This window comes from Centroberyx affinis, unplaced genomic scaffold (genome assembly GCF_046629955.1).
Source record: "Centroberyx affinis isolate AG114_WGS23_722 - 3 ecotype Tasmania unplaced genomic scaffold, CSIRO-AGI_Caff_v1 ptg001561l_1, whole genome shotgun sequence".
NCBI classification, from domain to species: domain Eukaryota; kingdom Metazoa; phylum Chordata; class Actinopteri; order Beryciformes; family Berycidae; genus Centroberyx; species Centroberyx affinis.
This window is the reverse complement of record NW_027280012.1, coordinates 119,695-144,179: the sequence shown is the minus strand read 5'-3', so window position 1 is coordinate 144,179 and position 24,485 is coordinate 119,695. Positions and strand designations below refer to the sequence as shown.

Here is a 24,485-nt window from a genome sequence, read left to right as displayed (position 1 = left end):
CAAAGAAACAAAGTTAAGTAATTATATAGTGAGCCAACACTCTAGCGATGTGTGTCATGTTGAGTGAGGAAGGGAGGAAGGAAGGAGGAAAAGAAGGAAGGAATCGTCAGTCGTTTTTTTTTTTTTATAGCTAGTACCCTGTTTTTCAGCGGCAGGGAGGTAAAAAAGACAAAAACACATCAGCCCCCACCCCCCTCCCCGCCTCGGACGAGGTGGTGCGGACGTAGGTGTCATTTCATCCTTTTGCTCCCTTGTTTATCTTCTCTTTGCTCTCTTCCCTTCCGCCATTCTCTCGCTCTTTCGCAGCAGGAACCAGAGCATGACACTGATTTACTAAGCATAAAGGTCAAGGGTCAAGGTATCGATTGTACGTATCCATCCACCATAGCTGGCAAGACATAGTCCCTTTTCATAGACATGTAAAATGTGTGTCTGAGTGTTGTATATGTGTGTATGTTCTCTTCTCCGACACCAAAAAAATCAACACATGCAAAATAATCTACTACTCTTGACGGTATTTTTCAGAAAGCTATGCTTTTTCCAAAGCAAAGGTGGGAGAGGTTTTAAAACTAATGGTTATTGTGCTACCAAATAAGCAAACACTAAAATCCTAAATAGGGGGATCCGAATGCCAGAATCCCTAATAAATCTTATAGTTTAATAGAATAAAAAGCAATACTTTGCTATTATTTTTCTATGTGCAGAGCCACAAATGAAATGCCCATCAATTGCCTCAGGTTTCCCTGTTTGTCTGTCTGTCTTTTTCTATCAGTCATTTTGTCAGTCTGTCTATTTGTCAGTCTGTAAACATTGTTCATTGTATAGCACCTACAATACTCTCAGCATCTCATCACCAATCACATCCCTTTGCCTGGGCTTAACGTATGAAACCAAATTCTGACCAAGTACACCAATACCTCACAGCCCCCAACATTTCCTGGAAATACTGGATAGTCTTCTCTGTGGCATTTTACCTCTCATCTCCTTTCTCTCTCCCCCTTCCCTCTCTCTCCTCTTCCGCTGCCAGGTGTCTTGGTGGCCATATTTGTCAGAGTAACAAGCAGCAGACCGTTGGACTAGCTCACTGTGACGCCCCTGCCCTCCTGGGACGCCTCCATGTCTGGCCGCGACATCAAACGCGCCCATCTGGTCTCCCTGTCAGCCCTCTCCTCCTCAACTAGCAAGCCCCACTGCTCGACAGAGGGGATGGGAAGGAAGAGGGGGGAGGAGGGGGAGGGGATGAGAAAGAGAGGTCGTTATTACCTCCCTCTCTCTTGCTCTCCCTCTTTGATCATTTCTCCCATTCTCCTCGCCGCTTCCTCCCAAATCTCTATTTCAAATCAACTGCCTCTTTCCCCAACGCCTCTGGTAGCAGTCCTCCATTATGTGTTACTTAAGCCTTCTCTCTCCCACGAATGGGACCATGTCATTTCCTGCCCATTTTAGACTTTGGGGGTTAATAATTCCCCTCCCCTTTACACCAGGAAACCTTATGGCAGAGTGCCAGCCATGCAGCCAACTCATTGATACATGAGAGAGAATGGACAGAAATGGTGATATCATCTGCAAAGAGAGTAGTAGTAGTACTGGTCATACCCAAGAGGGTACGAGTTCGTTTGGATTACGATGTCGAAGAGAAGAGGAAGAAAAAAGTAGTGTGGCTATGGCATCCCTAAGTGGATAAGATAGTTGATAAACTATAATACAAACCCAGAGAGGAGTAAGTAGAAGGAGAAAAACACATCATTTCTTATATCGACTAAACGTCTGACTCCAGACTGGGGATTTTTTTATACACCCGTCTATTGCTGAACTGGGCTGAGTTTAGGACGCCACGCGGGGCCGGGTATGCGCTAGTCTTATTGGCTGAATAAGGCATCACATGCTCTGTATTGTACATGTCATTGGCTATCCGCCCGTCCCGTGAGCAGTATGAAGTGGTGGATTTAACGGAGGAGCGGAGATTGTTCGCGTCGTTGCGTGCTTTGACGGGGGCCGCTCCGAGGGCTGCCGCAGACGAGGCCACCGCCAGCTGTTTGTAAATATCAGAGGAGCTGCGCCCGTGGACCAGTCTGCTGCTGGCGTCGTCCCTCAGCGAGTGGCTGAGGAAAGGGTTGTCCGAGCCGTGGTCCGGGTACAGGGACTTGCTCCTCTTGCTCTCCTCCAGGTTGTGGTTGAACAGCATCGATTTGGACCCGGTGCCGAACAATCTGCCGGAGTAGGGGCGCATGCCGAAGAGGTTGGCATAGGGCGAGTCGGATGCCGAGTCCAGGAAGCGGTCCTTCTCCTTGAGGCTGACGCTGCGCGCCGGTCGGCCCAGGTCTACGTCCTTGGGCTTCTCCAGCATGATGTTGTCAAAGGAGTGCTGCCGGCTCAGCCTCAAGCGGTTCCTCTTCTGGACGTGTGGCCCGTCCGTCTGCGGCCAGTAAAGCCCGAACATCTCATCTGGTTCCTGCTGCTGTTGGTGGTGCAAGCTGGGATTGACCAAGGCGTCTGCGAGGAGCTGGTCCTCGCTAATGTCATAGAGGTTGGCCGTGTGGAGGCACGCTTCGCACCGGTTGTACGGGGACCGTGTGGCAGAAGCTGCGGCAGCCGCGGTGGGGGTGTATGCCCCGCCTCCTGGGTAGCTGGAGGTCATTTTGGACAAGCAGGAACGGCAATGCGTCTGTTTGTAGCGGTCGTTGGACTCGTGCGGTGACAGGGTGAGATTTTTCTCTTTCAGGCTATAGTGTTTGGAGTAGGTTGGGTCTGGTAGGAGATCTGAGTCTGTGTGATGCAGAGGGGAGGAGTTCAGGTGAATGATTGGTTGATCACACTTCCTATAGTTGTCGTTGTGGTCGGAGTAGATCTCGGGATAATCCAAATCGTCTGCAGCCAGACCCCGGCTCTCGCGGTAGTGGATGGGGTCTGAGTGCAGGCTCAGCTCCCGGTCCGAGTCGATGGTGTAGATTTTCTCCCCCCCTCCTCCTCTCCCGGGTTGGTTTGTTCCGCCGGTGACCTGCTTAGTCTTTAAGTAGGACAGCTCCACCTCACTGCAATCCCTGGGGTATTTTGACGTCACCGATCTTTTTTTTAAGTTGTCCTTGGGCTTCAGGTGCTTGTTGTTTTCTGGGTCTTTGTAGGAGGCTGCCCTGCTGGAGCAGTCGGAGATGTCAGAGTGGGCCGCGTCCTCGGGGAGGTAGCGCTGGGTCTTCATCGACATCCGCGGGTCCGGCATCAGCATGTCGGGCATCGGCGGGGCCCCAGGTGGCCCCGAGCGGAGCGTGTCCACCGACTTCTTCCACAGCGTCCGGGGCGGCTTGGCGTTGGTCTGGGCGGCGTCGGCGCTCACCGCCACCTCCACGGTGTTGGGGTTGGCGTCGTTGAGGGTCAGAGGATGCTGGCCCCCCTGGAAGATGTAGTTGTTGAGGTGGTCTTTGTGGCGGTTGGTCAGATACGACTGCAGGTCTCCACTGTCCCCGTAGATCATATCTTTGGGCGCATAGCTTCGGTTGTCGGCGTAGATGAAGTTGCCCTTCTCTGCCATCATATCCATAATCATGGGGCCAGCCGAATGCATGAACTCACGTTTGGGTGAGTTCATGCGGGAGCCGCCCAGGTTGGACATGTTGGTCATCTGTTTGGCCGACTTAATGAGCTTGAGCATGTTGGCCTGGGGGCTAAAGTCCAGATCCGTCTTCTTCTTCATGTCGATGTGGACGCCATGAATGCAACTCCAGATTCCCTGCATAGAGACAGACGGATGAACGGGCGGAATGGTGGAGGGATAGAGAGAAGAGTATGCGAAAGGGGGAAGGGAAGAAAAAGAGGGTGAAAGGAGAAACATTGCAAAGAGAACAGAAGCGGTAGAGGGTAAAAGGAGAAGAAAAGGAGGAAAGATGGAGGCAGAAAATGTGCAAGAGGGAGGGGAAGAGAGAAAATGGATTGAGAGAAGGGAAAATCGAATATGAGGAGGAATGGAGAGAGAAATAGAGAGAGACAAAAACAATAATGATTACTTATCTCAAACAGCTCTGCCCAGGCAGATCTGTGCTCTGTACTTTAAACTAATAATGTTTTACTGGAATGTATTGAATTACTAGTGACTCAGCAAATCATTCTAAATTGAACCAACTCAGACGTTTATTACCATCTTTATTAATTAGAATATCAAATACAAATTTAACTCAGCGGTACATTAAGTTTTCTTTCATTTTCACCAGACACATGTTTGTTTTTGACGCGGCTTCTTTTTTCAGCATACGCTCAAATAAGACTGTACTGGAAACTATTAATATGATGGAGCTGTAAGAGCAACACAAGATCTATCAACCCCACCCCATGTCCGTCACCTAAAACAGGACCAGTGGACAATTTCTCAGCGGGACACGTAGTGGAAATATGATGCAATGCAATGAAACAAGGCTCATTTGCAGCTCCATCAACTTTATAGTAGAGCTATATATTTTACATCTGCAAGTGTATTTTGGTCAAAGTGCATATTTTGCAAAACATGCTTCGTACTATCTTAGCATTCAACCGACCCCAAAAAAAAGCCAAATGTCAAAAATGACCTAGAAATATAAGAAAATGGTTATATAAACTGTCTCTCCAAATCTCTCTCAGAGGCACTCCTGGGGTGAGAGACTATCATTTAAGGTGTGAAAGAGTTGTAGTCTGGCAGTCGATACATGTGGCCTGGTCACTGACATGCAACCGTTTCTTTGAGAAAGGAGCACCAGTAAACAGGAGTAGTGCCAGTTTCCATTATGAGGAGGTGGCAGTGAGAAAGGTTTAATCAACAAAAAACTTGAACAAACTGTATCTCAATTGTATCTTTATGGAGTAGCATCCAAACCAGTGTGGCTACCAATGGCTCTTAATGTCTAAATGTTATGCTGCGGCTCGTATTCCATAGATCAAATCTGTGAAAAACAAAAGAAAATTCTCCTCCTCACTGAGCTCCTTTTTTCCAACATTGGTTCACAAATACATTCTTAAACAGCATTTATCACTTTCAACACATTATAAGCCCTTTTTGGTTCAGCGCACATTTTGTGGAGCTTATCAGCACAGCATATGCTATTAAGGCCGTCTCGTGGCCCAAATCACCCTTGAGAATGTGTTTAACATAACAAATCTCTCTTAAGAACCTCACTCTATCTTCTCCGAAAGCCAGCCCCCCCCACTCCCCCCCACACACACACCCTCCCTCCCCTCCCCGTTAACTTTGCTAACCCGAGTCGCGCTCTGCCTCGGAAAAAAAAAAAAATAGTGCAGAAACACTGCAGTGCCTTTAAGAATGCACGTCCATGTCTGCTGCTCTCACACGAAACAAGGGAGAACGCTGACCTTTTAACAGAATGAGAGAGAGAATAGATTGATTTAGGGGCGGGTGCTGTGATTTCACCCAAAAACACGTTGCAAATTAAGATCTATTTTTGTCGATATTTAGGGCTGCCTCGTGATCCCTGCACCCCCCCCCCCCCCCCCCCGCCTCTTTTCTCTCCGCAACTGTTTCCTTCTCATCCTCCTCTCTGCAACCCTCCCTCCTTACCATTTTTGTTTCTTTCTGTTCCTTTCCCTTCCCGAACAACCTAAATCTGTCCAGCCCCAGACTTTTGTTTAGTTTAGCAGTAGCTATGTGTTAGTCTTTGTCTCGGCACGTGTGTGTGTGTGTGTGTCCTCTTATTGTGCTGAAAACAGCCCGATAATGCAGCACTATTAGCCCCAAATTCAGTTCCGATACGTCCTTGCACCCTATAGCCTTGAACATGACCACCATTAACACAGAAAAAAACATTCCAGGGCTACATATATGCACATGCAATTGCTTGAATGCACACACACACACACACACACACACACTAACCACTGACCCTCTCCCATACACACACTCACACACAATCCCAATACACCCCACTGTGCAACAACCACACCTGCACACCCTCTCACATACAAATTTCCAATATACCTCCAACCTGCACAGCATGCACACACACACACACACACACACACACACACACACACTGGCCTGTTTTTGTGTTTTCTGACTAGTGCCAAATTCAAGACTACTGGTCCAAAGTGTGTGTTTATTTATGGGTTGTTCTTTCATTTGAACAAAAAGTTATTCCTTGCATATCTCATGGCCCGATCCTCCCCAGCCTGCACACTGCATACACACACACACACACACACATATATATGCTGTATACAAACATGGTCCTTACCCTGCTGATGGAGAACAGGAGGCCAGGCTGGCCGGTGCAGACCCCGGTGAAGCAGTATCTGAGCCTCCAGTAGAAGAGATGCTCGGAGACGAAGGTGATAAGGGAGAGGCCCATGGCTGTGGCCAGCATGTAGAACACCCCCGCCATGTTGTCCACGTCCAGCTGGCTGGACATCACCTCATTCTTCTCATTGTGGCAGATTCCTGTCAGCCACTGGGCTTCCAGTTCCTCCATTTCACCTGAGGGGCAGAAGAAGGGAGAGGCAGTCTAGATGTGTAGCTGTATGTCTAGTAGTGTTGCTAGGTGTGGTGTTTAGGGTTTGGTTGTGCATGGGACTATTACATTTTACGGTTAGACTGATATATCAGTTTGCCGATATAATAGGCTGGTACTGGCCTTTTACTAAATATTGGATATCGGCCAGTCATGTCACAGTTTCATTAGTCTAGGTTTCAATGGAGAGTTGTCATATGATGGTTTCAGAGGCTACACTATACAATACAATTCTGGGAGAAACACTATATACTTGGTGAAATTTAAAGAAAAGATATTGAATATCAGCACAAAATATCTGTTATTGGCAACTTAAGTCTAAAAATATCAGTATCTGTGTTCAAAAAACCCAACAAAAATCCAAAACAATCGAAGCCCTAATACATTTATTTTGCTTATAGTAGATACCCATCAGCCATTGGGCTTCTATTTCACCTGAGAGGTAAAAGAAGGAATAAACACTTTGGTTGTTCAGTGTCAGGGTTGTTTAATTGTTAAGTGTTTGGATGTTTACAGTAAATGTCTTTTTGCTGTGGCATATACCCACCAGCCACTGGGCTTCCAGTTCCTCCATCTTGCCTGATAGGGCCAAGAGATTGTTTCTTTGGTGTTAATGAAAGAAAGGAAACACAGCAACAAAGAAAGACCCTATCTTTTTCTCGGTCCTCCCTCTCTATTCCCTTCCCTCCATTTCCCCTCCCTCCCTTTTCCTCTGTGACATTTGGCGTGTGGCTAATCCAATCTGTGTCATTCAGGGCTGGATAACTAAGGCTGCTGGTGGGGAAAGACAAATATCATGGTGGTGTTCAGCAGGATGTCTTGGGGGTTGCAGACACACTTAGACATCATTAACCCTTTAGGACGACTGTGGAGCGTTCGTCTCCTGACAGATTCACAAATAGACTGATACATGTGTCCGCTGTACAACCTTTTTATGAAGAGAATTAAAAGAGAATGGCATCCTAAGATATTGACGGGCTGTTTTCTGTACCTTAGAATTAGAGTGCATTCAAGGGAAAAGCCGTGCGGATCTGCCGCTGCTTGCACCGCTGCTCTGTCCCCGAGGGGGAAATTCAAATTTTGCTCTCTTTTCAGCAGTCAGAGGGCTCAAGGAATAGTCTGGTGACCAGTCAGCTGGAACGCTGGAACACAAGTTTCTACAAGTGTCATCCACGCTTCCAGGGGCTGTAAAAATGTTTCAGTTTGAACCATCTAGGACCAGAGAAACCATTGAAGGGTCTAAGCTGTGGGTGCGTGGAAGCAAAGCTTTTCTATCAGGTTATGTTTCCTGCACAAACAGTGCAGGAAAACACTTCCGAACGTGTCTCTGAGAGAATATACTAATCTGGTGATAGTGACTCATATTGATAATGACTCTCAATTCACATTAAACTTGCATAAATCAAAAGTTTCCAAAATGAAACACTTTAGAAAACCTGAACAAAGTGGAAAAATGTGGGCTGGGACGAACGCGTCCATTGTCCACTTTGGGAATCTTACAACTTATCACAATGTTATAACCAGATTTTTGAACTTTTGGGATTGGAAAGTACTTCACATGATTAGTGCCACTAACACTACTAACACTTCATTAGTAACACTTAGAGCAGAATTAGGACAAAGTCAACCTCAAGTCATGAGATCTAAGTCAAATCCCAAGGTAAAAGGTCTCTTTCTAGTTAAGTCGTACATTATAGGTTCAATCGTGGAGGAACAATGGAAATGGTGGGACCTCTGTCTATGATAAAAGGTTGTGAGCTTGGGATTATACGGAACAGATAGCAATACATGTGCACTTGAGCTGTAAATGCTGTTGGGGAGGCAGGGTGGCCTTGTGCTCACGGAGACCATCCTTGAACTAGAAGGTCAAACGTTTGATCTCTGCAGCAGCCAGCAGACACTGACCCCCCTACCTGCTCCCTCACTGTAAAACGTTCAGGATAAGGGAATTAAGTTTCAAGGTGGTAATCCCTGAGTTGCTTGGTCTTTTTCAGCGTGCGGAACGAAATGCCTGAGCTCTAATCGCTCCTGATCCTGGCTGGATGACGTCCAGGGGTGACAGGACACTATCTTGCTACGCCGGCTCTATGGCTACTGTCGTGGATCACTATGTTGCTACACTGGCGCTAGGATGATGAGCATTACGGAGCACAAGCTCGCTTCACTGTCTTGCTACACTGGCTCTATGGGTACCATCATGGATCACTGTCTTGCTACGCAGGGGCCAGGACAACTAGCATCACTAATCACAATCTTGCTACGTTCTGAGGTTGTATGAGGATGTGCTTCCTTGACTGAGGATGAAGCAGAATGTACGTCTAGTTGGATCACTGGACAGAGTGAGTTACTATGGATAGTATGAGGGGAGCGTATCTATGTTCCCAAGGTCCTACGTTCCCCAGTTCTACATGCTCTCCCAGGGTCATATGTTCCCCAGTTCTACATGCTCTCGCAGGGTCCTATGTTCCCCAGTTCTACATGCTCTCCCAGGGTCCTATGTTCCCAGGGTCCTATGTATAACCCTAACCCTAACTAACCATATTAAGCGAATACAGAGCTGGGGAACATCTTTTTCAGGTTCCCATTATGTGCTATATAGAGCTGGGGAACATAGGACCCTGGTAACATAGGACCCTGGGAGAGCACATATATAGAGCTGGGAAACATTGGACCCTGGTAACATAGGACCATGGGAACATAGGACCCTGGGAACATAGGAATGACTCCAGTATGGGACATCTAATGGGAGATGAAATTGTTTGCTAGTTAGCTAACACTAGCTAGCTTTTTATGAATTTGGGTTGTTGTTGCTGCTCTAAAATTAATATATTCAATTAGGATTATGCTGCCTGAAGCTCATATTTAGTATTCACACGATTAGAAAAGAGATTGCCATACTAAACAGCAACTACCTCAAATTGCATGTAGCAATTGCTAAAACTGCTGCACGCAATCATTATCTCATTAACATTGATTACGCATCAAAGCCACCTGCTACTTTGCTGATTTTTTATTTCAGCTTTGTCTTTGGTGCTAAGTATTCCTTTCTGTGGTTTTGCACTTTCCAGAGATCACCTGTCAATCAAACACTTTCCAGAGATCACCTGTCAATCAAACACTGTGGCTGGTACCGTGGCATCTTTTCCTTGGATTTTCACTTGATGAAAGTTTGAATTTCTGTAGGTACCGCTCTTTTAACTGCTGAGTTCTTCTTCTGCTTATTCCAAACAAACCATCACTTCCTGCGCACCAGAGAATTCTGGGTATTTAGGACAGTAAATGTAACAACTTTCATGAATTGGTTATATACTGAATCATGATTGAGTAGCAAAACGGACATGTATTTACATGACAATGACATGGATTAGCACTTTAAATGCACAGACTGTACTGTAAATGTTCATTTAGAACCCACAGAGAAAGAGTGTTCCCTGCAAGCAGCTGGCTCAGCCATATCTATGCCGGCCATATGCTTCAGGCCAGTCCGTTAGTCTGTTTTGTCAGGCTGTCTGTCTGTCAGCTCTTCACCTTCCTCCACTACCCCCCATCTTCTGTCTCTCTCTCTCTCCTTTCTCTGTCGGTGAAAGCCATATGCTCTCCACCCACACCGTGTCTGTCTGATCAAGTAGCATCTGCCAAGACACCGAGTCACTGTCATCTATCAAGAACCTGCCCTCCTCTCAGTTCCTCTCTCTCTCTCTCTCTTTCTTCCTGACATACCCTCTTTCCCTCTGTCTTCCCCTCATCCCTTTCTCCTCCCTTCTCCCTTTCACCTCGCCTCTCTGTTCGCCGCACGCGCGCTCCGTCTTTGTCTTTTTTCTGTCTCTCTCATCACTTTCTCCCTCCGTCTCCGTCTCCTCTCTCTCTCTCTCTCCTTCTGTCAGATACGCTCTCCCTCTCTCTTTCTGTTTCTCTCTCATCGCTTTCTCTGACCCTCCATTCTCTCCATCCTCCTTCCTCTATTCCTTTCCTACTCCATCCCTCCCCGCCCAACTGTTTTTTTTTGTAGGGAATGAATATGGACTATTATGGCCTTCAGCGGTGATTGGAAACAAGATTGATGTGGGTAACAGGGTGGGATGGTAATATAGATTTCCGTCTGAAGTAGCCTCCGCAATGAAAATTAACAGCTGAAGCCCGCAATTAATGTCTCTGCTTTAAAATCTATAACTAACAAAAGATTTGACGAGAATAATAATAGGAAGAAGAAGAATAAGACAAAGAGGGAAAATAACACAGATTATGATTTTTTGTCAAAATTGTCCAACCATGAAATATGATGGAGTGTGATTGGCCTTACATGCTCTGTAGCCCTGATAAGACTCAATGAGAGAGGATTATTGTGACACCGATGTTCATTTAATCAACTTCAATGCACTTAATGTGAGTGGCTCCGAATGCAGGCATCAGCAAAATGCTTTCGATGTAAAATGTAAATGACTCAGTCACTAAAAGCTCTCTCTCTCTCTTCCTTTCTCTCTGTTTTGCACTAGGAAATTGTTTATGCAAGAACCTCAGAGGCTACTGTAATAAGGGAATGTTGTGACTCAGATAGAGGAATGCGTGCATGCATACACACACACACACACACACGCAAAAAACACACAGAGATCTGGGGCTGCGGAGAGGAATATATTAGAATAACTTACACACTGTGCCCTGTGTTTAGAGCAGCCTTTTGTGTCCAGAATAACATCAAAGGACTATTTATACTTCACTGCGTTCCCTTTGTGCTGTCAGCAGACAAGGCAGGACAGACGTGTGTGTGTGTGTGTGGGTGTGTGTGGGTGTGTGTGAGTGTGAGTGTGGGTGGATAAATTACAATGCTAGCAAGAAACAGCATAATCTTTTGACTTTGTGGTTAGCATCTCACACTATGAATTGGTATATGAGAACACTGTGTATGTATATGTATGTGTGTGTGTGTGTGTGTGTGTGTGTGTGTGTGTGTGTGTGTGTTCCTCACCGTCACCAATGATGGCCAGGATAGCGAGGTCCACCTGTCGTTTCCAGTAGGAGCCTTTCTGTAGAGCAATGCCATAGCCAGTGGTAGCAAAGATGTACCTGCACACACACACACACACACACACGGGCGCACGAAGCACACACACACACACACATGGCATGTACACACACACATACGTTTTAAGCTTTATTTCAGCGAAAAAAAAATCTCTTTAAACAGAAACCCCACGCATCATAATGTGCATAAATGTCAAACACGCACACAAAGAAAACACGAAAATGGGAAAAAAAAATGATAAAAGAAACTGCAGAAGTCACAGAGGTTCAGCCAAAATTGTCAAAACAAATTGTAGAAATGTTAAAATGTTCTGTTTGAGCCTGAAAACAAGTGATCCAGGTCCCTGGCCTTAAATAATCTTTCTTTCTTCATACAGTGGTAACAATCATACAAGTCTCCTATAACAGTGGTTCTCAACGTGGGGTCCGGGGACCACCAGGGGTCCTTGAGGGGGTTCCAGGGGGTCCCCAGCAAATTGATGAATTGTTAAACTTCACCATTATTTCATTTACAAGAAGTGAACACCATTAGAGAATGTAGAAGAATGACTGTTTTGATCATAGTTTCTCTGTTATCTCTCTTCCTACAATACAGATAGTCATGGAGTTCTGGGCAAAATCAACATATCTGACAATAAAAATATTCTCAGATTTGGGTTTTAGAGACAAAACTCATCAAATGGGGGTCCGTGGCTCTAATGTGGACTAAATTAGGGGTCCTTGATATGAAAAAGGTTGAGAATCACTGTCCTATAACACGACGGTCTCCCATCTATCCAGCATTAGTGTTGCAGTGGCAAAAAAAAACCACAAACACAGTCCCAAAATGCAAGGGTTTATGGGTATAAGGAGGCGGATGTTGACATCTGATAGCCAGCAGTTAACAAAACACAATCTCAGCTGATGCTCATATTGAGCTACTTCTTCATGTGTTCTTAGCTAGTATGAACACTAGGGAAGGCAAATTACAGCCAAGGACAAGGAATCACAGACAAGTCCATCATCGCTGTTGTCCCCTGAAAACCACTTCAGCTGAACGATTACATGCTCCTCAGGGGGTTGAGAAAATTCCCCGACCTCTTGGGCTTTTGAAAGCAAAACAGAATCCACAGGATAAAGTCGAAAATGCACTGTGATCAAGCAGAAACAAGGCTGTTTTTCTGAAAAGTTGACATTTTTGGAGATACAGGGTTTTCACCTGAATCTTATTTGTTTTGTTCTGACTCCCTTACGATATTTTACTGTGCTCTCTTGAAAGGATTCATGCTAGTTGACAGGGTCATATAGCTTTCAATTAGTTTCCTTTTACATGCTATTTATCCTTACTATATTTTGTATGTATTTTTGTCTTGACATTTTTTTCCATATGCTCTTGAAAGGGTTCAAACTATTTAACGGGGGCATATAGCTCTTAATTAAAATTTGACATACTATTTGTCCTTGCTATGTTTGGATTCTTTATATGTATTTTGTGGATTACTATTTTTCCTCTATCGAGGCCATATTCAATGTGAATGTATGTACATACAGTATAAAGGTTATTTCTTTATAATGTTTTTGATGCTCTCTTGAAAAATTCAAACTATTTGGGCTAACAGGGTCATATAGCTCTTAATTTATTTCTTTTTACAGTCTATGTGTCCCCATTATAGACATATCCTGTTTCAGAGTTGTTTCAGAGTTTTTTCTATTAACTGAGTAGTTTGAGCCCTCTATTTACACAGAGCAGTGGTTCTCAATGTGGGGTCTGGGGGCCACCAGGGGTCCTTGAGTTAAACTTCATTATTTTGTCATTTTAGCATGACTATTTTGATCATAGTTTCACTGTTATCTCTCTACCTACAGTACAGATAGTCATGGAATTCTATACAAAATCAGATCTGACAATAAAAAATATTCTCAGATTTGGGTCCGAGAGACAAAATCTCATCAAATGGAGGTCTGTGGCCCTAATGTGGACTAAATTAGGGGTCCTTGATATGAAAAAGGTTGAGAACCACTGACATAAAGTATTCATTAGTCGGTAATAGTTTTTTTTTATTTATGTGCATCTTCATTTATTAATCTGGTTTGTATAGCTCTTTTTATATAGTCTCTTGCTATATGTTTCCAGTCTTGGGCATTCAGTTTTATATATTCATTACTTTTCAGCTTCTGACACCAGTCATTGTTTTTTCTGATTACTGTGGTCACACCTCCTTCATTAGGAGAGGCTGTATCTGGGCGGGTCATTCACAGATGGATCCTATTATGCAATTATGTATTCTCTCTTCTGCTTGGTGTTTGAACCTCATCTGTCTATATAAATTGACATTTCGGCTGTTTTGATTACACTGATGATAGCTTCTAGCTGAAACGCGTTCGTTTTTGCCCATAATAAATAAAATAAAGACTACTGTTCTGTGAGTCTGTCTGTAACTGGGCAGCGTGAACTTAAACGAACCAAAATCCAAAAAAAAAAAAAAAAAAAACGCAAAACAAAGTAAACTTTTCCAATCTGGTCGGGACCGAAGAGAACAAACCGTAGGTGTGATCGCACCCTCGAGCCAAAGCCAGTCCACATCAAGAAAAGTGTGTGTGTGTGTGTGTGTGTGTGTGTTGAAAAGATAACAGCTTTTTAGTTACCCGCTGCCAATGGTCACCAGCTTACATCCCTCGTCTCTGCCGGCCATGTAATTCAACACAGCAGCGTCATAGATGAAGGCGTCCAGTTTGCTGCAACGGGGAGGAGGGGGGGGGGGGGAAAGAAAGAAGGGGCGAGGGAAGACAGACAGACAGAGAGAGAGAGAGAGAGATTGAGAGAGAGAGGATGGTGACAGAGAGGTTTAGAGACATCATTTTTTTTTGGGAGAGAGAGAGAGAGAGAGAGAGAGAGAGAGTGAGTACGAAACGCAGAGAAGGAGACAGAAAGCAGAAGAGACTCTTATTGTTGTTTGCGGATCAATTCCAAAAGTGTTAAATCATCTTCAATGGGGAGTGCGATCCCGAGCGTGACCGAACACACAGAGGACATGGGGGGGGGGAGGTTCAATACGGGGCACGCTTCGCCGGTGATAGGACCTGGGAGGCACCGATCTCTCACACACACACACACACACACACACACAAACACACAGACGGAGAAACGGTGGAAAACATTAAAGATCCCAGACTCGGACTGACATTTCCCAATGTAACTGATGCTGTCACTGACCGCTGCTCTCTCGCTCTCTCTCTCTCTCTCTCTCTCTCTCTCGCACACACACACACACACACACAGAGAGAGGGGCCCCTGCTAATAGTGCAGTGACTGGCTGGCATTTACTGAATGTCAGATCCAGCCCTCTAACGGAGGCTCACAGCCGATAGTTTAGCTGTGTAATTAGCTTAACCCAGCGCTGGCTCCCTCCACGCGCGGGGCTGTGGGTCTAAACATGTCGGGACGATGCGAGAGTGTGTGTGAGCATGTATGTGTGTGTGTGTGTGTGTGTTTGTAGACGCCGGGGCCAGACATACTGTAGCTCCGGGGGGGGGGGGCTTAGAGAGGGATTCAGCCGTCATTGATCTGTCTTACCTTCATTAGGGGGAATGAAATGTAGCGGCACAGATTTTCTCGCCGTTACAAATCCCATCCTTGCCCCGCTAGGACGACTCTTCAGTTGGACTCAGAATCTCGTCTTTACCCCGACAAAACGACGACTTAGTAGGTCTATGAGTCTCATCTTTACTCCTTCGGGAGAACTTTTCAGTAGGACTGCAATTATTGTCTTTTCCCCTGCAGGACGACCTTTCAGTCGAACTGCCGCGCCCCGAACAGGATGACCTTTTAGTAGAATTACAAATCCCCAACCTGAAATAACTCTAAGTATGAAATGTTTTTGTTTATGTCCTGGTGCAAATTTTGTAAAGTTACTGACATAAGGAGTTTTTTAAGGGTTTTAAAAAATTTCGATTTTTACATTTTTACTTGGCCGTTTAAACCCCAAACCCAAATCTGTGGTGAAGCTCGAAACCTAATGGTGAAAAGTAGGGTGCTGAACTGGCCATCTACTATTGGCTGGTCCCCCTTGTACTCTATAGAAGGTGACATCACCAGCCAATAGCAGATGGCCAGTCCAACCATTAGGCTTCAACACAGATTTGGGTTTGGGGTTTTAAATCCTGCTGGCATCGTTGATAATCAAAAATAAACATAACAGTTGAAAACTCACATTTTCATTTTGTTTCATCTCTGTGTAACAATTTGCACTTATAAAGTTCGCTGGTATTTTGCGTGATTTGACACTGAAATTAATCGTTAACAATAAGGGTACAATAATTAAGGGTTAGTTAATGCTTAATACATTGACTAACCCTTAATTAGCAGTTAACTAATGTGTCTGGTAATCATTTACTAATGGTGTTCATGTTCACTAAGGTATTAATTTATACATTATTTAATAGTCATCTTTATAAACTATTAAATAATGTATAAATTAATGCCTTAGTTAACATGAACACCATTAGTAAATTACACATTAGTTAACTGTTAAGTAAGGGTTAGTGTATTCTTATTAAGCATTAACTAACCCTTAACTTAGTGTACCCTTATTGTAAAGTGTTACCAATTAATCAAATCAGCAAAACTCAGTATTATTAAAGACCTCCATGCATAGATTTGATTCTTGTGCCGGTCCCCAGATTAAAATGTAAACAATTCCGTTAATGCTCCCTATCATTAAAGACCCGATCCGCCGTTTTTGGTTTCCTGTTCCTGGAACAGATTTTGCATGTAAAGCCCCGTCAGCATTAGGTGCGATCAGAGCTAATCCAGCCATCGAGCCCCAAAACAGCCCGAACCCTGCTGCAGCGCTCATCTGCTAATACCACAGAATAGAATTATCAATGAGGGTATTACTGACTGTGCATACCTGCAGCTAGTGTGTGTGTGTGTGTGTGTGTGTGTGTGTGTGTGTGTGTGCATGAGCTATGTGTTTGGTCTTGTATAAATTTGCGTGTGTGCAGGTTTATTTGTTTACTGAGGTATGTACATTTGTGTGTCTTTGTAAGTGTGTGTGTGTGTGTGTGTGTGTGTGTGCTGTATGTTAATACATCAGCACAGAATACCACTGAGGGTATTACAGATATTGCAGTGGTTTAAGCTGTGATCTACATATCTACATCCAATTTACATGACTTATGAATGGCAGAAGATGAGCTGAAAGACATTAACAGGATAAACCTTGATCATAAATGTAATCCTCATATTTAGTGGTGTATCAAGACAAAAATGTGTGTGTGTGTGTGTGTGTGTGAGTGTGTGTGTGACTCGTTGACCTCATCCCCTCCCTCTCTAATGGGGCATCCTGTCCTCTGAGCGGAAGACTCTGATTGGATCCCCCTCCCCTCGCCATTAACCAATCAGGAACAACGTCCTGTCAAGTCACCTCATCAACCCTTTCCCCCTTTACCCCAGATTTTCTCTTGACTCCCCCCTTTTTCTCCTTTATCTCTCTTGCGAATTCCTCTCTCTCCTACTCGATTCTCCCCATCCCCCTTTCCTCCTCCATTTCCCCTCCCTTCCTTTTCCCCTTTTCCTCCCCTCTTCATTCCAATATCACTTTCCCTTCCTCGATTCTCTCTTTGCCCTTTCCTCCTGCCCTCCACCCTTCCCACATCTCTTCCAATCAGACCGTTCCGCCCTTGGTCTCCTCTTCCTCCCTCCCTCCCTCCTCTTCCTCCTCTCCCCCCTGTGATGGCGTGATGAGAGCCATCCCTCCGCCTCTCCCCCCTCCCCGCTTCTTTTCACCCTCTTTACCTTTACGCTTTCCCATCCATCCATCCATCCTTCTCAAATCGTTCCACTCTTTCAATCTGTCCTTGGTTATCTTTGTGATAATGAGAATGCCCCTCGTTCTCTCTGAGCACACACACACACACACACACACACACACACACACACATGCACACACACACAGACACACACACACACACGCACCTCTAGCTGCATTATAGAAACCAGTACTAAAAATAGCTCCTGCTGTTCCCAGTCAGGAAGCCCATTCATCCCCAGTCTCAGAGGAGCTGTCACACACACACTCACACACACACACACAGACACACACAGACACACACAGACACACACACACATACAAGTGTGCACACACACAATCAATACTGTGTCTTGGGGTTGACAAGTGCATCCTTTACCCCAGTGTAATAGTATTTGACCATGCACCAGTGAAAGACCATGCCTACACACACACACACACACACACACACACACACACACACACACACACACACACTGTCTCCTTACCCCGTTTTGAGGCTGACGAGCGCGTCCTGCACCCCGGTTTGGTGATACTTCACCATATACTGGTGCATGTCGGGGTAGTTCTTCCTGATGTTCCTCTCGGTGGATCCGTTCGGGACCGTCCCGAAGCGGAACGGAGGCGAGTACGCATACGGGTTCTGAAACTGCGGTGGCGGGGGGGTGGGGGGGTTGGGGGGATGGGGCGGTGGGGTGGGAGGCGGGCGAAGACGAAAGACGGAGAGGAAATGAGGAGAGAAGAAAAGCAGACAGAAGGAACAGGGAAGAAAAGACAAGAGAGAAGTAGTGAGAGACAGAGCGTGTGCGTGTGTGTATATGTGTATGTGTGTGTGTGTGTGTGTGTGTGGAGTGAGCTCCAGATAGGTGAGCTTTACCACGTCAGGAGAATTTTGATAGCGTCAGGTTAAGGTGTCAGTCACAGGAAAGTATTCCAACTAGACCTTTCAAATACTTTCCTGTGATCGTCTAAACATTCTGCGGCTGTTTTTTTTTGTTTTTTTTGTGGTAAACCCCGACCCATTTGGGAACTAAGTAGGCTAAAATAAAACATAAAATAAAAATAAAAAAGTATTTGCAAATTTGTCAAGCATTTGCTATTACATCCAAGTCTGGTGTGGAGAAACATTGGTAGAGGACATCACTTGGGAGAATTTTAGGGTCATGAGTTTTTCTGGAATCTCTAGTCTGGCAAGGACAAACTCCAGGTAATTATATCATAACTTCTGGTGACTAGAACCAAGATGTAAATGAGACTAGCTTTAAAATATGTACTTACAAGCTACTAAGGATATGCAACTTCCACATAAATTGACTTTCACTGGACAAAAGTACTGGGTTCTACGGAAGAGGATTAGGGCCACATGTGAAAAATGTATTGGAGTTCTGAGATTAATTTCAGAATTCCGGGAATAAAGTCAGAGAATCTCAGAATTCGGAGAATAAAGTCGGAATTTTGACTTCTGACTTTAATCTCAGAATTCTGACTTTAAACGCAAAATTCTGATTTTATTCTCGGATTAATCTCAGAACTCCAAATTTTTCACATGTGGCCCTGCTCCACTTTGTCACATTGAAGCCGCAATCCAATATTTTTATGTATTTTATATATATTTTGCATATATCAATTATAGGAATATGCAAAGAGACTCTGGAAAGGCAGGATTTGCTGATGGAGAATAAATTACTTTCAACTTCCCGTATCTAAAAAACAACCATCCGTTTTGCTCCACTTGTTCCAAATAAGTAAACAGCAAGTAAACAAATAATTTTCAGTTTCAAAACTCATGTTTAGCGACCACATGTTGCCATTTCTTCTAATTAGAGCTCACATTTTGAATCCGATTTTGGAACCATCTACTTATTGGTGCTTTTACATATCTACACTGTCAGCGCCCGTAGTTTGTCCTTGTCAGAGCATGTGATCGAAAACAAACAAACAAAGAAATAAATAAACAAACAAAAAAATCTCATGTCCCATAAACACAAGTAATGCCGTTGTAGTTTCCATATATGGTGTTTGGTTGACTATCATAGATGGAGATGGAGTTACAATGACTGACCTGACAAAGTTGGCTGCGGAACACACGCACACGCCCGTGCATGCGCTCTCGCGCGCACACACACACGCTTACACACACACACACACACACACACACACACAGATATACAACAGACGAAAATAGGATTAACAGGCACAGCTTTCCTAAAAACTTTACATTTTGGAGGAGTATTCTGCAGTTTCTTTTTGCAACATCTTGCCTCTAACCCCAGTTAAATACTAGGGATTCCATTCCTTCACAGAGGAAACAAGCAGCCACTAAAAGACAATTCTAGCAATTATGTTGTATTTACAACTGTATGATATCCTTAAGGGTTTCATTTTTAACTTAATGGAAATGTCTGCACATACCGTGTTTTAGGTCAGCGTGGAATAAAGCGGCAGCCAAAGGGGATGAAATTATTTAAGTGTGTATGTGAAGCTGTGTGTAGTCTGTACAACCCAGCTCTAACCCACAGGTAAAGGTAAACAGTTACTTCTTTTCGTGAAACCATTGAACTCAGTCTTGGTCTCTTTCTCTCTGTCATTTCCAGTCTGAAATAGAACGAGGAAACACTTACTAAAGATAAATAATATTCACCTCTTGTTGTCTTTCTCCTGCTCTCATCCTCCCTCCCTCAGCATCCCCTTCTTGCCCTCACCCCCCCTTCCCTCATCCCTCATCTCTATCTCTCTCTCTCTCTCCCCCCAGGTATATTACAGGCTCCTCAGGTCAGAGAGGCCGGTTTCTCCTCTTCTCTCTTCATTCCTCCGTCCGTCCGTCCCCTTCTCTCTCTCCGTATATCTCCCCCTCTCCCGGCTTTCGTACGATATTTCCCCTCCGTCTCCCTCTCTCTCCCTCTCTCCGTCTGTGCCTCTCTCAGGTATAATTCCAGCCGGCGCACAGGTCAAGGGTTTTGTAGCAGTGTGCTTGTCGCTACGGTAACAACCTGCCCTCCGGCGCTATGGTAACGATCCGCCCTCAGCGCCGCGAACAGACGGACCCTATCAATTAGAACTGCGCATTACGAGCCCCACTCTAGCCATGTTTTGTGTGTGTGTGTGTGTGTGTGTGTGTGTGTGCGCACAGTCCATTAGTCCCCATAAGTACAGTGTTGAGGAGTGGTTTCATTACATGTTACGAAACTAGTGGTTTAAAGTAGTAATCCATGACATTTTATATAGAAGTAAATGTCTGTTTTCCTATAGCGGCAGTTGATATAACACAACAGTGATTCAAGCTATACTCAGTTCAAAGCTTTTACATTTGCTAAACACCCAAAGTCTGGGTGGGTTTTCCCGGGAAAAATCCTGCCGCACAGGAAGTGATGCGATCTCCAGTAGCAGCAACTGCGGTTTGTTTGGAAGAAGAAGAAGAAGAATAATAAGAACTAGGTAGTTAGCATGAGCAGTGATAGCCACCATGGCTGAACAGACAAAGAAAAGAGAAACTCAAACTGCAGCAACAGCAAACCCAAGCTCCGCCCACACCGTTTGATTGACAGGTGATTTCTGGGAAGTGCAGTGCAGAAACACCAAGGCAATGGGTGGTAGCACCAAAGATGGAGGCAAAAACAACACTACTAGTAAGGGAATGTGTACAGACTGTGCATTTGTCTGAGAGGGAGAGAGAAGTGTGCTAATTACTGTATTATATTTACTTGTGCATGCCTCTGTATATTTGTGTTAAACATCTGTAAAATCATCTGTCTGTTTGCTTCCCAGCGTTTGTATTGTTTATATTGTGCACTAGTTACATCATCCATGTATGCATGTACTGTATGTGTGTGCCTGCACGCTCGTGTGTCTGTTATCCCACTGTGTAATCAGGTCAGGGTGAGGGCAAACACTATGTTGATGTCAAACCCTGTTGTGTATCTGTGTGTGTGTGTGTGTGTGTGTGTGTGTTGTTGGTGATGTCACCCAGTGTGTGTGCGTCAGCATCACGAGTGACGGCCCTCCGGAGACGCTGGCTCCCTCACAAACCCCTTCCCCTCGTTTCTCACTCTCTCTCTCTCTCCCCCTATCTCTTTCACTCTCTCTTCTCGAGCCTTCTCCCCTTCTCTTACGCAGGAGCAATGGCTTAAAGGTCAGAGAAGAAGAACACTTGTGGCCAGAGGGGTCGCCGGTCCGCACCCCCCCCCCCCCCCCCCCAGGCCGACTGGGAAAATCCGGATGAGGGAAACGAATGATATGTCGTCCTCCCCGGCTCAACAATTACCGCTGGAGTACCTTTGAGGAAAACAACAGCTGTTCCTAATGAAAGCTTGATGCCGAGATGATGAGAAAATGAATGAAAGATGAGAGACATAAGAGGCTTCGTATACTAGACAGGTGGCGGAGATGAAGCCATCGTTTAAGTACTCGCTGCTCTGCTACTTCACTCCTCTGCTCCCACCCAAGATACACAAAGGGACACTTGGATATTTCCTGGATACAGCTAACTCTCTAGCAATGCTGCCAGTCTATAGATTTACACAGTTATTAAAAGAATACGGTGAGTTTTGGGGAGATTGCCAAAATCATCCATGTGTACCCGGTAGATCATTCAACCCTTCATGCTAACACTTTAGCATACACAATGTTAAATGATAATAGGCGACTAGCATTATCTCAAAAGCGAGAAAATGAGAACTTATAGCAGCTGTAAACTGACAGCTTTCCTTCTTTACATAGGAAGTCAATGGGAAGTGACTTGGGGGGATTTTAAATTTATGAATCTACAGGCCACATAAGAAGAATGATGTTTCATTACTAAAAGGTCAGGCTTCTTACTTTGGGTAATGTTAGTCACTAAGCAGGTCAGGTTTCCAACATATCCAACACATAAACTTATCCGACTAACCCTGCCCCGACTGGAGAAGTTTATTCTGTTAAAATTGAAATTTACTCTATAATTACGTTGGGGGTGTACTCTGTGTAACCTATTTGACCCGCACCTGCCTCACCCGTTCTCAATATTATCTTCAGTCAGACCCTAACCCGCCCCACCTGCGGGACCCGGGGGGGTTTCGGATTGACCCACGCATCACTGAAACACTGAAAAGTAGTCTGGGCTAGGGTTAATCTTAGGGTCGATGTTAGAAATCGGGTCAGGCTAGGATTGCCCAGCCTCCTCTTTCGTTTCATTTTCCCCACTAGCATCCTTTACCCTTTCAACTACCTTTGTGTGTCTCCTTGCACTCATTCCCTCTCTCTTTACTCATCCTGCTTTCCTCACCTCTGCTTGCCCCATATCCCTTTCATTTCTCTCCTTCCTCCCTCCCTCCTTCTCCACTCTTTTTCGCCTCTCTCCATCCCCGTTGCCCTCTTTGTCTCCTTATTATGCAAGTTCTGCTGTTACGTAAGATTTAGAATGTGTGTCTTCGCCTAGTATGTTAGTGAGTGTGTGTGTGTGTGTGTGTGTTGAGGCTGAGATTTCAGTGGTCCAGTCGTTGCTGTGGTGTTTCTGCACTGCACTTCCCAGAGATCACCTGTCAATCAAACAGTGTTTCCAGTACTGTGACTTTGTCTTTCTCCTTGGATTTTCTGTTGATGCAGTTTGAGTTTTTCTTTTCTTGGTCTGTTCAGCCATGGAGGCTATCGCTGCTCATGCTAACTACCTAGTTCTTCTTCTTCTTCTTCTTCTTCCAAACAAACCGCTGTTGCTGCCGCCGAAAACATAGAACACATCACTTCCTGTGTGCCAGAGGCTTTTTCCCAGGAAAGACCTATCCAACCCCAAAGCGGAAACCCCAAAGCAGCAAAGCTTTTATGATCTGAGTATAGGTTGAATCACTATTGTGTTATATCAATCGGTGATAGAGAGTAGCAAAACAGACATTTATTTATATGTAAATGCTATGGATTGTTGCTTTTTTTCTCCATGAACATTGAAGCTGCTGTGTGAGCTCAGTTTTAGAATGTTGGCCCAAATCCAGTAGCAACATATTTCATGATTTTTTTTTTTTTTGACATATTCGTATGTGTTCAGTTAGGAACTTCACGGTACACTGGTTTGCTCTCAAGGACAACTACACCCAGGAGTGCTTGTCTTTCGTCCCATGTAAATCTGCTATATCAGTCACAATGCTGATACAAGACGCATCTGTTACCTTTCTAGACACGGCTCCGGTCGGCGTTTTATTAAAAAATGGATATTGGCGAGGCAATGTCATCCGTTGCTGATATGACGGAGGTTCCTCTCCCTGACCGCAGCTTATGAATGTTTTTTTTATCATTCTAGAAATCATTGCAGTGTGCTGTGTAAAAACCTGCAATGAAACCTGCCTCACCTTGCCTTAAGGAGCTGCTAACCTGCGTAAAAGAATTTCATTAGTATGGGTTTCAGAGGGGAGTTTTAATGTCCAATGATAGTCTAAATGCTAAGAAACGGTCAAATTTAAAGATATTGAATATTGGGACAAAATATCAGCTACCAGCATTCTTCACTACTAAAATGTTGGTATCGGCCTTCAAAAACCTATATCAGTCGAACCCAGTGCTAGAAAGATGCATGTAGGCAGCGCTGATCCTGTTATTGTGCCACCATGAGAACCCACTTAAAGTACAGCTCTCTCTTTTGCTGAAATTTCAATTCTACTTAACTTCTGTGTACTAAAAAAAAACAGGGCTGTTGAGAATACAGAACAGCGTGTCCTCTCCGGCAAGAAGGGACGGAGGAGACAAATAAGCCAGCGTTGTAAAAGACAAATCCCCGGTGGCCATGTAGCCCAAAACACCACGGACCTGTTAGCTCCACTTGTGCGTGAGACAGCCGGCCTGGGAGACAGTCGGCAGCGGCGAAAGCAAACGCCCAGCTTCTAAAACATTCATTACTCCCTCTTTTTTAATTAATTAAGAGGAAAAGAAACACAGCTATCCTATTTTTAATGGCTGAAATGAGTGAGCTAATATCTCGGCTGGGTCACTTTTATGGGGAAATGTGAAACAAAAGAATTATCCTTATAGCCTTTGAATTATCAATCCTCCGTACGAATCAAACTAATTTAGTTGATGGAGTCTTGGCCAAAGGAGAGTAAAATGTGCTCATAACTAGTGAAATGTTGAAAATCTTACTTCATCAAAGCTGAATGTAATGGTGATTTGTAAAGAAAATTGGTCTAGGAGGGGTTTAAAACAAAAATTTAAAACAGCATAAGTAGAAAAAATG

At 44.6% G+C, this 24,485-nt stretch overlaps 1 protein-coding gene across 1 annotated transcript in view; it reads right to left on the bottom strand.

The window, feature by feature from the left end:
• Positions 1-1,759: 1,759 nt before the first annotated feature.
• Positions 1,760-24,485, bottom strand: part of grin2aa (glutamate receptor, ionotropic, N-methyl D-aspartate 2A, a) — a gene marked incomplete at its 5' end in the record, with an annotated part of 68,813 nt that continues 46,087 nt past the window's right edge. The window contains 5 exons of the mRNA XM_071527656.1: positions 1,760-3,724; positions 6,210-6,448; positions 11,449-11,546; positions 14,130-14,219; positions 17,782-17,942. Of these exons, the coding sequence (XP_071383757.1) occupies positions 1,760-3,724; positions 6,210-6,448; positions 11,449-11,546; positions 14,130-14,219; positions 17,782-17,942 (2,553 nt within the window). The remainder of the gene's footprint in view (positions 3,725-6,209; positions 6,449-11,448; positions 11,547-14,129; positions 14,220-17,781; positions 17,943-24,485) is intronic.